At 37.8% G+C, this 16,874-nt stretch overlaps 1 protein-coding gene across 1 annotated transcript in view; it reads right to left on the bottom strand.

The window, feature by feature from the left end:
* The window catches only part of znf407 (zinc finger protein 407), a 507,704-nt gene that overhangs the window by 107,276 nt on the left and 383,554 nt on the right, over positions 1-16,874 (bottom strand). The window contains exon 8 of the mRNA XM_072261462.1: positions 9,824-10,002. Within this exon, the coding sequence (XP_072117563.1) occupies positions 9,824-10,002 (179 nt within the window). The remainder of the gene's footprint in view (positions 1-9,823; positions 10,003-16,874) is intronic.

Below are 16,874 nucleotides of genomic sequence, written 5' to 3'. Positions count from 1 at the left end.
ATTCCTCACCTACACATGAGGAGCAATTTACAGAGATTAATTAACCTATCAACAAACACACCTTTGGGACATGGTAGAGGATTGGAACACACAGAGGAATGCATGTGGTCACAGGGAAGGCATGCAAACTCTACACGGTTAGCACTTGTGGTCTGGAACGAACCCTGGTCACTGGAGCCATATGCTGTACCACTCTGATTTAGGATAAGACCCCGTTTATTTCCGTAATGTTCAAAAACAGGGAAGGTAATTATTTTTAACCAATTATATAGCCTATAATATATAGCCTGTATTATAAAGATTATGTTCCACGTGATACAGATTGAATTCCCTGGTGAGCTTTATTCTGGGGAAGTGAAAGGCAGAAAGTGACATAACTGAATTATTTTTAAAAGTATAGAGTGAATAGATAGAGTGCACACAGACCTTTAGGAGCAAGCTTCACATTCTGAGAACACTCTGGATAAATCTCTGGAATTCTCTATGATACTTAATGGTTATCTTCTGCATATAAGACCCTCAAATTCTGCCTTCCTAAAGATTTTCCCAAGGAGTGGTTAAAAAGTAGAACTCACTACTATAGGGAGTTGTTGATGTAAATTGCAGAAATGTGTTTAGGTGAATTACGGAAATATAAACAGGCGTACGGTGTGTTGGCTTTCATTGATTGGGGGGTTGAATTCAAGAGCCTTGAGACAATGTCATAGCTCTATAAAACCCTGCTTATACCACACTTCAAATATTGAATTCAGTTCTGGTCCCCTTCATCATAAGGATGTAGAAGCTTTAGAGAGAGTGCAGAGGTGATTTATCTGGATTAGAAAGCATATCTTATGAGGATAGGTTGAGCGAGCTAGAACTTTTCTCTCTGGAGTGAAGGAGGATGAGAGATGACTTGATAGAGGTGTACAAGATTATAAGTAGCATAGATCAAGTGGATAGCCAGAGACATTTTCCCCAGGGCTGAAATAGTTAATACAAGGAGGCATAATTTCAAGGTGATTAGTGAAAAATACATGGAGAATCGGAGGTAAGCATTTTATACAGAGAGTGGTGAGTGCGTGGAACATGCTGTCAGGGGTGGTGGTGAAGACAGATACATTAGGGGCAGTAAAGAACCCTGAGATAGGCACATGGATGATAGAAAAATAGGGGGAGAAGGGTTAGTACATCTTGGGTAAATGGATGCTTGGCATTCTTAGACTTGACGGACCAAAGGGACTATATGTTCTTTAAGGGTACGCTGATGGGCTGGGATAATGAGAGCTGGCAGCCGGTAGAACTAGAGCATATAAGATTTGAGCCAAGCAGGGTATTTCTCTGCTGTCAATCTGATCAAAATCATAAATCTACAACCTATCAAATATTTACTTCTCCCTTCAGAAGGAACAAAGCAAAAATCATTCTTTTCATTGATTTGGTGCTTTCTTGTATCTTGGTAATGAATTCAGTCATTAACTTACCAAATGACAACAGAGCTTAAGTATATCAGTTGTAAAATTCATATACAGCTAGAATACTTTGAACATCAATGCAGCATATTTCAGATTTATTTTAAAATTTTAAGTTAAGTAAAGGAGTTACCATGTCCTTTTCATAAACAAAAATGTCCTTTGATTTTCAATTTCACACTTAGAGACCCTAACCAAAATTCTGTAGTACTAAACCAAGGGTAATTAACTGGTAGTTAATTAACCCTTCTGGCTGACCTGCATGATGTGTATATTTCTAAAATATAATGGGTTTAAGTAATGTTGTAACAACCCTATAAGCATTTAAGCATTTCTTACTTAGGATAGGAAGATAAGCAGACAGTGCAATGAAAGTGCATCATTCTGATCCCTAAGAGTTCAAACCTTTTTTTTCTCAGGTGCATATTTTATTTAAGACACATACTATAAACTGGGTAGTTTTTCTTGACAGATGTGTGTCCAAGCTGTCAATCAAACCAACAGTTGTGTGGAAGACTAGGTTTTCAACTGTGATACAACTAACCAGTCTCATCTGATAGCCCAGCTAGAAAGTAATAAAGCTCTGGGCTTAAAAGAAAATATTTGTTGTTTTAACAACTGGTGGGCAAAGTAGAGAAACATACAGGAACACACAACAGTCCTGATATTTGTTGTAATTAATATATTATTTTTAACACTTTATAAATGTCCAATTGCAAATTCAATTCAGCTTTCAACTGAAGCCATGGACTATGGTTAGGACAGAGCACTCTGCATCACTGTTTCTGGCCTAGTGCTATTTTTTTTTAATTGACAATATTTCTATCAATGTGATAGGTAATGAGCAGGTCTATATAACTGAAAGATGCTGTTCTCTGCTCTTTTCATGGCTCTGAATAATTGCCTTCTGCATTTTTCTACAGTTTTATCGAATCATTATGGAACTCCCTGAGTTCAAGACAAAGATGATTGCTCTTTACTCCCCACTGAAAGTATACCTGATGGCCAGGTCAGTGTTTGCACAGTTGATCCTCATTGTCCAGGAAATCCTTTTCAAAAACCCATATTGCAATTAATCAGCAATGCAAGACATTAGGATGTCCTGATTGTTCAAGCGAAGCAATGAGACCTCCATGTTGATTTACAAGTGCTTCATATTATAGGAGTGTGTTCTGAATTCTGTAGGAAATAAGCTTTATTGGGCGATAATTCAGCTAGAAAGTTGTTAAATGATGTGATGGCGTGCAATTTTTTTTCTGAAAGTTGTGAGAGAGAAAAAGAAGTGACGGGATTCTGCAGGGAGCACTCATGGAGTGAGGTCGTCTCTCTGGCTTCGCTCCATTCCCGTTATCCTTTTTAACCTATGATCTCCTTGATCTAATCAACTTTAAGTACACCAGAAGACTTACTTTATCTCTCTGAATTATCGATTAATTGACTTCTTTTTGTCAATCGTAACTTTTGAGTTTAAAGAAATGAGTACGAGATCTAAAACCAAAGATGGGAAAGACGCTGATGGGAACGGAGGAAAGAAGAAAGGTGACTCTAAACCAACGGAATTAACTTACGAAGTTATGGTGAAGTGTTTGGAGGAAATGTTTGAGCAGCATCGGATAAAATTATCTGAATGTTTAACTGCTCAATTTGAACAACATCATCAAAGCCTTAATGAAGATTTAAAATCAATCACGGAATCTTTGAAATCCCTGAATGCTGATGTTCAAAAACACGATGCAAAAATTTCTGAGCTGGATACTAAATCTCAGAAGACGGATACAAAAGTTGAGATCTTAGAGAAGAATCTAGCTTCGACTACTAAACAGCTCCAACAACTTAAATCCAAGGTTATTGATCTTGAGAATCGATCGAGAAGACAAAATTTACGTTTAATTGGCCTACCCGAGGATGTTGAGGTTGGAGATCCTGTAATATTCTTTGCTAAACTTGTAAAGGATTCGTTCGGTTCAGTTTTTCCCAACAATCCTCCATTACTCGATCGCGCCCATCGTATACCGTGGGTAAAGTCGGCAGCGGCTGTTTCCAAACCCAGACCAGTTATTCTTCGTTTCCATTATGTTAATGTTAAAGAACAACTTCTCCAGATTGCTCGTCGACAAGGGATGATCAAGTATCACCAGCATTCCTTCAGAATAGTTCAAGACTACAGTCCTGAAGTGATGAAGGAACGACTGACTTTTAAACCTTTAATGTCGGAATGCTATCAAAAAAATCTCAAACCGGCACTACTGTATCCTGCACGACTCAGAATCTCTCTTCCCGATGGAAATCGTCGTGTTTTCCACTCTACAACTGCCGCTCGGAGCTTTTTGGATGATAATTTCCCATCTGATACAGATACCCTCTCTTAATCTGTGTTGGGTGCTTCCAGCACCAACTTTTTTTTTCTCTCTGGTGTTTTTCTTCGAAATAAACCTTCTACTACTGTGCGATGAAGGTTTTTTATAAGTTTAAGATTTTTGTTCTTTGTTCTTTACTATAGTGATTATTCTATAACTTATATAGAATATTTATCTTCTGTGAATAACATCACTTTCCCTTAGTTAACCTTTTGTTTTAATTTATCCTTTTTTGTTATTACTAATGATCCGATCCGACGGTCATTTGTAGTTATATGCTTCCTATTTTTGATTTTCGCATAATTAAAATGGCGACTTGTCTTTCTTTTTCTATAATTTTTATTTTTTTTCGGGACGCCATGTTCTTATGCTTCTTCTTCCCATAATCCATTTTTCTTATTTTGGAAGTGTTTTTTTATTTACTCGCTTATAATTAACTAATTATATGCACTGATACTGGTTTCTTTTATTTTATATATTTTAGTAATTTTTACTATGGAGACTAATTTACAATACTGTTTATTTTTCACATATTAGTCTTTGGGAGGTCACTTATCTAACATATATTCTTGGAGTTGCCCCCTGCAGAAATGGGGTTAAAGTTAGTATTAGCACTTTTTTCAGCCTTCTCTGGCTCAGTTCAGGTTTCTATTTGGGGTTGGGGGAGGGGGTGGTCTTTTTCTTTTTTAATTTTTTCTATTGGGCTGATTCAGAACTACAAAGATGTCCCCAGTGTCGAGATTTCCAGTTCCTCTCTAATCATGTATTCCTCTTCCGATTTCATGAGCTCACATTATGGTTAACCCCTTACTCACCAAAGGGTTAATTTTTAGTTATGGCTCATTCTATTAATTTTGTCTCTTGGAATACAAATGGTTTAAACCATCCAATAAAACGGAAAAAGATTTTCAAAATATTCCAAAGACTGAATGCTCATATTATCTTTGCTCAAGAGACTCATGTAAGGAAAGAGGACAGTCAACGCTTCTTTAAGTTTTGGAAAGGTCAACAATATCACTCAAATGCTCAAGCCAAAATTAAAGGCGTTTCAATTTTTATTGATCCCTCAATTACATTCATTTATCAAGACATCATTTCAGATCCTAATGGCAGATTTCTGTTAATTACGGGGGTACTTTTTAATAAAAAGGTCGCTATGGTTAATGTTTACGCTCCGAATGTGGATTATCCTGAATTCTTTAAACATTTACTTACTTCCCTTCCTAATTTAAACGAGTATATGTTGATAATGAGCGGTGATTTTAATTTATGTTTGAATCCCATGTTGGATAGATCCACAAGTAGTCCGGCTTTACCGAATAAGTCGGCTACTATTATCAACTCTTTTATGTTGGATGCTGGGATTTCAGAAATTTGGAGATTTCTACATCCAAATGATAAGGAATTCTCCTTTTTTTCACATGTTCACCGTTCTTTTTCCCGAATTGATTATTTCCTGATTGACTCTCGTTTGATTCCATATGTAGTTGATTGTAATTATGACATTATTGCTATTTCAGATCATGCTCCATTGAAACTTTCCATCAAGTTAATGGATACCTTTTGTACTACCAGACAATGGCAATTTAACCCTCTTTTGTTTCAAGATCAGGACTTTGTCAAATTTATAAAGGAGCAGATTGATTTCTTCTTTTCAACTAATACTACGGATGAAGTTTCCAACGGAACTGTTTGGGACGCCTTTAAAGCTTATATCCGTGGTCAGATTATTTCCTATTCGGCCGGTTTGAAAAGACGTATTAACAATGAAATACTTCTACTGGTTGATAAAATTAAAGAAGTTGATAAAAAATATGCTATTTCTCCTAGCAAGGAGCTGTACAAACACAGAGTTGAACTCCAATTGGAACATAGCTTATTAGTAACATCCTTGATCGAAAATCAATTAATGAGAACTAGAAGTGATTTTTATATTCATAGTGATAAATCGGGTAAATTACTGGCTAACCAATTGAAATTTGATTCGGTTAAACGTCAAATTACTAAGATCCGCAAACAGGATGATACTTTCACAGTTGATCATGTTGGGATAAACCAAACCTTTCAAGAATTTTATACCTCTTTATATCACTCTGATTTTCCTCATGATTCTAATTTCATGCATGATTTTTTAAGTAAATTGAGTTTTCCGAAACTATCTCCCGAAGATTGCCTATCATTAGAAACTTCCATTTCAGAGGAAGAAATAATAACTGCAATCTCATCATTAAATTCCGGTAAAGCACCCGGTCCCGATGGGTTTACAGTGGAATTTTTAAAATTTTTTTCCTCCATTCTTTCTTCTAAGTTGTCTAGAATATTTAAGGAAGCAATTAGTTTAGGTAAATTACCACAATCGTTTTATGAAGCCTCTATTTCCTTAATTCTTAAAAAGAATAAAGATCCTACGGATTGTGCATCCTACAGACCGATATCTCTTCTGAATGTAGATTCAAAAATTTTTTCAAAAATTCTAGCTACTAGACTGGAGAAGGTGTTACCTCAAATTATTTCCATGGATCAAACCGGATTCATTAAAAATCGCTATTCATCTTTTAATATTAGGAGGTTAATGAATATTGTTTATACCCCCTCACTTACTACCCCAGAATGTATTATCTCATTAGATGCTGAGAAAGCCTTTGACAGAGTTGAATGGCCTTATTTATTTAATGTTCTTGAGAAATTTAATTTTAATTTGACATTTATATCTTGGATTAAATTGTTATATTACTCCCCAGTAGCCTCGGTCTGTACAAATAATTATAGATCTCCTTTTTTTCGTCTTTTTCGCGGTACTAGGCAAGGTTGCCCTCTTAGTCCTTTACTATTTAATATTGCTCTTGAACCTTTAGCAATTGCTATCCGTGACTCGCCAAATATTGTTGGTATTACCCGTGGAAATGAAATACATAAACTATCATTATATGCAGATGATTTGTTGTTATATATCTCTAACCCGGAGAAGTCAATTCCTGCTATCTTAGATCTGTTAGCTCAATTTAGTAACTTTTCTGGTTACAAATTGAATCTTAGTAAGAGTGAATTATTCCCTTTAAATAAGCATGTACCTATTTATGGACGTTTACCATTTAAATTGGTTACTGATTCATTTATATACTTAGGGATAACAATTACCAAAAAATATAAAGATTTATTTAAAGCTAATTTTTTATCTTTAATTGATCAGATTAAACTTTTATTTACCAAATGGTCCCCAATCTCTTTGTCTTTGATTGGTCGGATTAATGCTATTAAGATGAACATTTTGCCTAAATTTTTGTATATATTTCAATCGGTTCCAATTTTTATCCCAAAATCTTTTTTTGATAACGTGGATTCAAAAATTTCCTCATATATTTGGCAGAATAAAAATCCTAGGTTAGGTAAAAGATATTTACAGAAATCCAAGAAGGAGGGGGGACTTGCCCTCCCAAATTTTAGATTCTATTATTGGGCAATTAATATTCGATATTTAAAATTTTGGCTACAAGATTTGGACGCATCTTTAAACCCTCATTGGGTAAATCTTGAATCTAATTCATTACAAGGGTTTTCCTTGGGTTCGGTCTTAGGAACTTTACTTCCTTTTACTTCTTTTAAGTCATATAAACAAATGAATAACCCAATAGTTAAACATACTTTACGTATATGGTTTCAATTCCGAAGATTTTTTGGGTTTAATCAATTCATTCTAGCAAGTCCCATTATATCAAATTTTTTTTTTTTCAACCTTCCATGATGGATCAAGCTTACTTTGATTGGAAAACCAAAGGTATAATATCTTTTCGCGATTTATTCTTGGATAACTGTTTTATGTCTTTTGATCAACTCTCTAATAAATATAACTTACCCAGATCTCACTTTTTTAGATATTTACAGATTAGAAACCTTTTAATTACTGTCTCTCCTAATTTTCCACACCCATATCCAATGGACACTTTGGAAAAAATCTTAGACTTAAATCTTTCTCAGAAAGGTGTAATAGCAATTGTATATAATATAATTATGAATTTATGTCCTGATGCCTCTAATAAAATTAAAGCTGACTGGGAAAGAGAACTTGAGATTAATATACCGACTGAAAAATGGGAAAAAATTCTTCAGTTGGTGAATTCATCCTCTGTATGTGCTAAGCATAGGTTGATACAGTTTAAAGTAGTTCACAGGGCTCATATGTCCAAAGATAAACTATCTCGTTATTACTCTTATATTAATCCAATACGTGACAGATGCCAGTCTGAGATTGCTTCTTTAACTCACATGTTTTGGTCATGTCCCTTGTTGGAGAAATATTGGAAAGATATTTTTGATATTATTTCAACGGTCCTAAATCTAGACTTACAACCTCATCCAATTACTGCTATCTTTGGATTACCAATGATACACTCAAATAATTTAACCTCTTCATCACGAAGGATGATTGCATTTCTTACTTTAATAGCTAGAAGGTCCATTTTGTTGAATTGGAAAGAGATCAACCCTCCTACAGTATTTCATTGGTTTTCACAAACTATGGTGTGTCTGAATTTGGAGAAAATTAGAAGTGCAGTTTATGACCCTTCTATTAAGTTTGAAAAAATTTGGAGGCCATTTATTCAGCATTTTCATTTGATGTAATTTGATCATTTCCAAACTGGTTTTATTTCTCTGTACTGTTGTTGGAGGGGAATGGAGGCGTCGACGCTGAGGTTTTCTTCTTTTCCATTTTTAAGTTGTTAGTTTTGCCCAAGTCTTTTAGTTTAGTTTAGTTGTTTTTTTTTCCTTTTGGGATGGGTTTTTTTTTCTTTTTTTTTGTCTTTTTCCTTTTTTTTTGCTTTATATTATCCGTGATCAGTTCTACATGTATGGGAGTTTTGGTAATTTCCACTATTTGGTTTTGCAATTACTCTTTTTTTAAATGTAACAATACATCTCATATTATCTGTATTATTGCTATGTTTTGTTTCTATATTTTGAAATTAATAAAAAGATTGAAAAAGAAAGAAAGAAAGAAGTGACAAAGAAAAGAAATAGAGAGAAAGAGAGAAAAGAAATAGAGAGAAAGAGACTAAAAGGGAGAGAAAAATGACTACTTACAGCTTGAAAATTAAACCTTTTCTTTTCTTAGTCTTCTTCATGTAAAGCATTGTTTTTAAATGATTTTGTGTTCAACTCTTCTATAAAATGTACTTTTTTAAAAAAATTCTCAGCCTGCAAGTGGCTCCAGTCATTTTGAAATGTTATTAAACTCATATAATAACATCCAAAAAAACAGGCTATTTACCCTTACAAAAAAAAACGGTGAAGTCAACAGAACCAAAGTTTGGAACTGGAGTTCAATGTGAAAAGTTAATATATTGCACATAGCTCAGCAATGACTAGTGTCATTGTAGAGTGTGACTTTCCTCTCCAATTGTTCGAATTATTGCTGACCGATTTCAATTACATCCTGGAGCACTGTAGGATCACACCTCCCTTCATTAATGTCCATTATAGATGCCTATTCCAATAGTAATATTGCACAAATAGAAAAAAAAGCAGACATATTAGATTGATTTGCTCTTTCAAATCCATGTAAAGCAACAAATGAACTGTAGGTTTTATGGATTCACAGTAGGGGTGCAGAGATAGCCTGGTGGAAACAATGAGCGAATTTATGTTCTTACCTAAAGTCCAGTTCTAAAACATCAACAGAAAGATCAGTGATATCCCATCATGTTGTATACATAGGAAAAGTATAGGATTTCCAGTCCTGAAAGATCACTCCACAATGTCCAAATTTTGATCATTAAATTCCATATGCAAATATAGCTTCAAACAAAAGATGTACCTTTAGTCCCCATTTTCTTTGAATACAATTTTGTGTATTTGTTATAAATACGGGGAAGGAGAAAGGGTAAGGGCACTTGTCTGGGCCAGGCTATTAAAGGGGAAAGGTGAAATAAATTGTCATCCAACAACAAACCCAACTCAGTCTGTATCAGGAACACTGAAAGGCTGAAGATTTAGTACTTTGAGAAAGGTCAACCTTACCCGCGTGGAGATATGCCAGATCTGGATTCTCAATATCAGGATGAAGCTCCTTGAGGTGGTTCCGAAATTCTAATGGTATGTTGGTTCCATACTCGCACTTTGGACAATTGTACATCAGAACACCCTCATGTTTGCCCGTATGCAGGATGTGCTTCCGAATATTCTCTGCACAGTTTGACCTAAGCAGGGTTTTCCCCCCAAAAAGAAAAAGAATCATCAATCTCAGAACAATCTTATTTGCTACCTTAATGTTAATTCTTTCCAGAAGATGCAGTCCTCCAGCACTTTGGATTTATAAAACAGTCTATCAAACAATGCAGAGGAAAGATACATATGACATGAAATTAAACATCCAAAGCTGAAGGCGGAAGGGCAGTTATATACACTGTATAAAAATCCAGCTCATGTGGTCATGAGCTAGTGGTACAACAATTACTAAGCTTTATGTTGTTATTAAGTAAAAGTCTGCAAAAAGAGGCCATTAAAGATAAATGAAACATTGGAAATAAAAATAACAATTTGCATGTTAATACATTTTCTTTTCCACAGAAATATTGTTACTGCATGTAAATTAATAGAGTAAGATTTCCAGTCTTCTGGTCTCATCCTGGAGCCTCCAGGAATTAATCTCCTGGGCGTAACTCCAAGTAAAATCAGAAGAATCAGTGGGAAATGTTAATGTTGAATCTACTTATCTTTTACTAAGAGATTTTGCTTCATGCTGAATGTAAAAATGGCATCTTGTCTCTTCCTATGATCCCATTTCCTGAATAAAACTCTTAATGCCTGACCCTCCACACAGATGCAGAACTGGAAAGTGTCCAATCAAAGCAAGTAACCCATTATATCAGATACACCCGAGACTTGCCCTTTCCACCTGAAGTCACAAGTACTTGACCCTTTGATCTTTTGGATTTATTTCAAGCTGTTAACACATCATTTCTCTATTTGTTGGAATAGCATGCTTAATTCCAGAACCTAAACCCAATTTAAACAAGTGTAAGGCAAGTAATTCATTCCACACTAGTAGCTGAAAACACACGCTATATTAGTGACCACAACTGAATTGTTTTTTTGGGAAAAAACAACATACTGACATTGTTAGTACCACATTATGGAATGGGGATAAACTTTTTTGTATGCCATTTAAACACTGTAATGCTAAGAACTAAACATTGTAAATTAGAATATTCAAGGATAAATCAAAAATGATTCGGAGGTCATCCGTGTTTTCTGGTCTGAATGCTTATTCTTATTCTACACCTTTACAGCAGGAATAAAAGTTAATTTTATTATTGACATAAAATGCACAAAATGTATAAAATTATTTTATGGTATTAACATATAAAGCACTGAGAGTTGTTGATACATTCCATTCCATATACAGTGCCCATAAAAAGTATTCACCCCCTCTGTAAGTTTTCATGTTTTATTGTTTTAAAACATTGAATCACAATGGATTTAATTAGGCTTTTTTGACACTGATCAACAGAAAAAGACTCTTTTGTGTCAAACTGATAACAGTTCTCTACAAAGTGATCTAAATTAATTACAAATATAGAACACAAAATAATTGATTGCATAAGTATTCACCCCCCCCCCTTTAATATGACACACCAAATCATCACTGGTGCAGCCAAATAGTTTTAGATGTCACATAATTAGTTAAATGGAGATCTGTTTTTGGAGACCTGTGTACAGTCAAGGTGCTTCAATTGATTGTAGTAAAAATACACCTGTATCTGGAAGGTCCAACTGCTGGTGAGTCGGTATCCTGACAAAAACTACATCACGAAGAAAAAGAACACTTCAAGCAATCCCACAAAAAAGTTATTGAAAAGCACAATCAGGAGATGGATACAAGAACATTTCAAAGCCGCTGAATATCCCTTGAAGTACAGGTAAGTCAATAATCAAGAAATAGAACAAATATGGCACAGCTGTAAATTTGCCTAGAGCAGGCCATCCTCAAAAACTGAGTGACCATGCAAGAAGGGGACTAATGAGGAAGGCCACCAAGAAACCTATAACAACTCTAGTTACAAGCTTCAGTAGCTGAGACAGGAGAGACTGCGCATACAACAGTTGCCCGGCTACTTCGCTAGTCGCAGCTTTATGGGAGAGTGGCAAAGAGAGAACCTTGAGTTTGTGTGGTAAACACAAACCATGAAGCATGGTGGTGGCTACATCATGCTGTGGGGATGCTTCGCTGCAGCAGGCCCTGGAAGGCTTGTGAAGGTAGAGGGCAAAACGAATGCAGCAAACTACAGGGAAATCCTGGAGGAAAACTTGATGTAGTCTGCAAGAGAACTGTGACTCAGGAGAAAATCTGTTTGTTTTCACTTTGACACAAAAGAGGCTTTTTCTGTTGATCAGTGTCAAAAAAGCCCAATTAATCCACTGTGATTCAATGCTGCAAAACATGAAAACTTTCAAGGGAGGTAAATACCTTTTATCGGACTGTAACCAAGAACCATAATTTAGGCTTACACTCCCAGTGCTTTTACAGAATGCTGCACTGTCAGTGGTACTGTTTCTCAACAGTGTTAAACTAAGACCCAGGTGGACAAAAAGCATTCTACATTACTTCAAGAAAGAGCACAGGAGTTCATGCCAGTGCCCTTGAGTCAATACTATTCTGCAGTACAAATTATCTGGTCCGAAAATGCATTAATGTTTGTTGGAGCTTGCAGTGACTAACCAAACGTGAGAAGGACACCCGCATGGTTTGTTGCCTCCTGGGTGCCAGGGTCCGGGATGTCTCTGACTGGGTGCACGACATCCTGGTATGAGAGGGAAAGCAACCAGAAGTCGTGATACATGTTGGGACCAACAACACAGGCAGGAAAAGGGATGAGGTCCTGAAGTGTGAGTTTCGGGAACTAGGCAGAAGGCTGAAGAACAGGACCTCAAGGGTGGCGTTCTCAGGATTACTGCCAGTGCTACGTGACAGTGATGGTAAGAATTGGAGGAGATGGCAGTTGAATGCGTGGCTGAGGAGTTGGTGCAGGGAGCAGGGTTTTAGATTTTTAGATCCTTGGGATCTCTTCTGGGGAAGGTGGGACCTGTACAGATTGGATGGGTTGCACCTGAACTTGAGCGGGAGCAATATCCTTGCAGGTAGGTTTGCTAGCATGGTTCGGGAGGGTTTACACTAACTTGCGAGGGGGATGGGACCCAGAGCGATGGAGCAATGAAAGAAGTGCATGGAGCAAAGCCAGACCTAACATACAGAGAGGCTTTGAGGAAAGAGAAGCAGAATAAGCGGTGTAAAGACAGTAAGGTAGAAGGGCTGAAATGTGTGTACCTCAATGCAAGAAGCATCAGGAACAAAGGTGATGAACTGAGAGCTTGGATACATACATGGAATTATAATGTAGTGGCCATTACAGAGACTTGGCTGGCACCAGGGCAGGAATGGATTCTCAATATTCCTGGATTTCAGTGCTTTAAAAGAGATAGAGAGGGCGAAAAAAGGGGAGGGGGGGTGGCATTACTGGTCAGGGATACTATTACAGCTACAGAAAGGGTGGGTAATGTAGCAGGATCCTCTTTTGAGTCAATATGGGTGGAAGTCAGGAACAGGAAGGGAGCAGTTACTCTATTGGGGGTATTCTATAGGCCCACTGGTAGCAGCAGAGATACAGAGTAGCAGATTGGGAGGCAGATTTTGGAAAGGTGCAAAAATAACAGGGTTGTTATCATGGGTGACTTTAACTTCCCTAATATTGATTGGCACCTGATTAGTTCCAAGGGTTTAGAGGGGGCAGAGTTTGTTAAGTGTGTCCAGGACGGATTCCTGTCACAGTATGTGGACAGGCCAACCAGGGGGAATGCCATATTGGATCTAGTACTAGGTAATGAACCGGGTCAGGTCACAGATCTCTTAGTGGGTGAGCATCTGGGGGACAGTGACCACCGCTCCCTGGCCTTTAGCATTATCATGGAAAAGGATAGAATTAGAGAGGACAGGAAAATTTTTAATTGGGGAAAGGCAAATTATGAGGCTATAAGGCTAGAACTTGCGGGTGTGAATTGGGATGATCTTTTTACAGGGAAATGTACTATGGACATGTGATCAATGTTTAGAGATCTCTGCAGAATGTTAGGGATAAATTTGTCCAGGTGAGGAAGATAAAGAATGGTAGGGTGAAGGAACCATGGGTGACAAGTGAGGTGGAAAATCTAGTCAGGTGGAAGAAGGCAGCACACATGAGGTTTTGGAAGCAAGGATCAGATGGGTCTATTGAGGAATATAGGGAAGCAAAAAAGGAGCTTAAGAAGGGGCTGAGGAGAGCCAGAAGGGGGCATGAGAAGGCCTTGGCGAGTAGGGTAAAGGAAAACCCCAAGGCATTCTTCAATTATGTGAAGAAAAAAAGGATGACAGGAGTGAAGGTAGGACCGATTAGAGATAAAGGTGGGAAGATGTGCCTGGAGGCTGTGGAAGTGAGCGAGGTCCTCAATGAATACATCTCTTCGGTATCACCAATGAGAGGGAACTTGATGATGGTGAGGACAATATGAGTGAGGTTGATGTTCTGGAGCATGTTGATATTAATGGAGAGGAGGTGTTGGAGTTGTTAAAATACATTAGGACAGATAAGTCCCCAGGGCTTGACGGAATATTCCCCAGGCTGCTCCACGAGGCGAGAGAGGAGTTTGCTGAGCCTCTGGCTAGGATCTTTATGTCCTCGTTGTCCACAGGAATGGTACCGGAGGATTGGAGGGAGGCAAATGTTGTCCCCTTATTCAAAAAAGGTAGTAGGGATAGTCCGGGTAATTATAGACCAGTGAGCCTTACGTCTGTGGTGGGAAAGCTGTTGCAAAAGATTCTTAGTGATAGGATCTATAGGCATTTAGAGAATCATGGTCTGATCAGGGACAGTCAGCATGGCTTTGTGAAGCGCAGATCATGTCTAACAAGCCTGATAGAGTTCTTTGAGGAGGTGACCAGGCATATTGATGAGGGTAGTGCAGTGCACGTGATCTATATGGATTTTAGTAAGACATTTGACAAGGTTCCACATGGTAGGCTTATTCAGAAAGTTAGAAGGCATGGGATCCAGGGAAGTTTGGCCAGATGGATTCAGAATTGGCTTGCCTGCAGAAGGCAGAGGGTGGTGGTGGAGGGGGTACATTCAGATTGGAGGATTGTGACTAGTGGTGTCCCACAAGGATCTGTTCTGGGACCTCTACTTTTTGTGATTTTTATTAACGACCTGGATGTGGGGGTAGAAGGGTGGGTTGGCAAGTTTGCAGACGACGCAAAGGTTGGTGGTGTTGTAGATAGTGTAGAGGATTGTCAAAGGTTGCAGAGAGACATTGATAGGATGCAGGAGTGAGCTGAGAAGTGGCAGATGGAGTTCAACCCGGAGAAGTGTGAGGTGGTACACTTTGGAAAGACAAACTCCAAGGCAGAGTACAAAGTAAATGGCAGGATACTTGGTAGTGTGGAGGAGCAGAGGGATCTCGGGGTACATGTCCACAGATCCCTGAAAGTTGCCTCACAGGTCGATAGGGTAGTTAAGAAAGCTTATGGGGTGTTAGCTTTCATAAGTCAAGGGATAGAGTTTAAGAGTCGCGATGTAATGATGCAGCTCCATAAAACTCTGGTTAGGCCACACTTGGAGTACTGTGTCCAGTTCTGGTCACCTCACTATAGGAAGGATGTGGAAGCATTGGAAAGGGTACAGAGGAGATTTACCAGGATGCTGCCTGGTTTAGAGAGTATGCATTATGATCAGAGATTAAGGGAGCTAGGGCTTTACTCTTTGGAGAGAAGGAGGATGAGAGGAGACATGATAGAGGTGTACAAGATAATAAGAGGAATAGATAGAGTGGATAGGCAGCGCCTCTTCCCCAGGGCACCACTGCTCAATACAAGAGGACATGGCTTTAAGTTAAGGGGTGGGAAGTTCAAGGGGGATCTTAGAGGAAGGTTTTTTACTCAGAGAGTGGTTGGTGCATGGAATGCACTGCCTGAGTCAGTGGTGGAGGCAGATACACTAGTGAAGTTTAAGAGACTAGTAGACAGGTATATGGAGGAATTTAAGGTGGGGGCTTATATGGGAGGCAGGGTTTGAGGGTCGGCACAACATTGTGGGCCAAAGGGCCTGTACTGTGCTGTACTATTCTATGTTCTATGTTCAAACTATGGAGCCATGCTTCCTGCACTATAGCAGTGGTTAACCTTTTAAAATGCTTCACCAGCATGGGAACATCTCACAATGTCCCATTCAATTTTATCAGCAAAGCATGTATTTTATTGCATTTTTGGAAAAATAAAGTAGAAGTTGATCCACTTCAGTCATTTTGCCTCTTCTTTCTTATTCTTTCCTCACTCTGTCTTCTGCCTCCATGAAGTGAACCCTTGTCTTTGGTAAAAAGAAGACCCGATCCCACCTATATTGGTTTTTAAGGTAAGGAACATGAACTTGCCAGTATCTGTGTGGCAACTCTGACATCCCCAGGCTGTTACTCTTCGGAGGTTCCCCTTGGAAACCGTTTCTGCTTCCCCTGTCTTTCCTGAATTGGCTGAGGCTAACAAGGACTTATGAGACTGCAATTTAGAAATTTTCTCAGAAAGATCATCCTTCCCTAAATGTTTACTATTGCTGATCAAGAACTTAATGTGAATAGATTCTGGAGGGTCAAATCTTGCAGCTGATATGCCTCAATTATCCCTTATTGGAAAAACATTGAGCCACAATAGTAAGAGTGCAAAAAAAAATGAAATAGAGATAACATTTCCGATTAAAGACCCTTCACAGATCATTGTTTCTGTTGCCACAGATGCTGCCTGACCTGCTAAGTTATTTCCAGTATTGTGTTTTTATTTCAGACTGTGCAATATATTTAATTTTCAGTATTAAAGAGTGATATTATATTATATTATATTATCTCCCCTGATATTCATTATCTTCCTTTAGTAATTCAAAGAGGAGGAAAAGACAGGAATATAAAAATGTATTTCTTAAACCTCTGTTATGTTCTTTTATTAGATGTATCTGAACTTGCAAATCACCTTACGTGTTTCCCATCTGACAAGGAT

This window comes from Mobula birostris, chromosome 1 (genome assembly GCF_030028105.1).
Source record: "Mobula birostris isolate sMobBir1 chromosome 1, sMobBir1.hap1, whole genome shotgun sequence".
Taxonomy (NCBI): domain Eukaryota; kingdom Metazoa; phylum Chordata; class Chondrichthyes; order Myliobatiformes; family Myliobatidae; genus Mobula; species Mobula birostris.
Note: the sequence above shows the minus strand (reverse complement) of the source record. Positions and strands in the feature narration are given on the sequence as shown.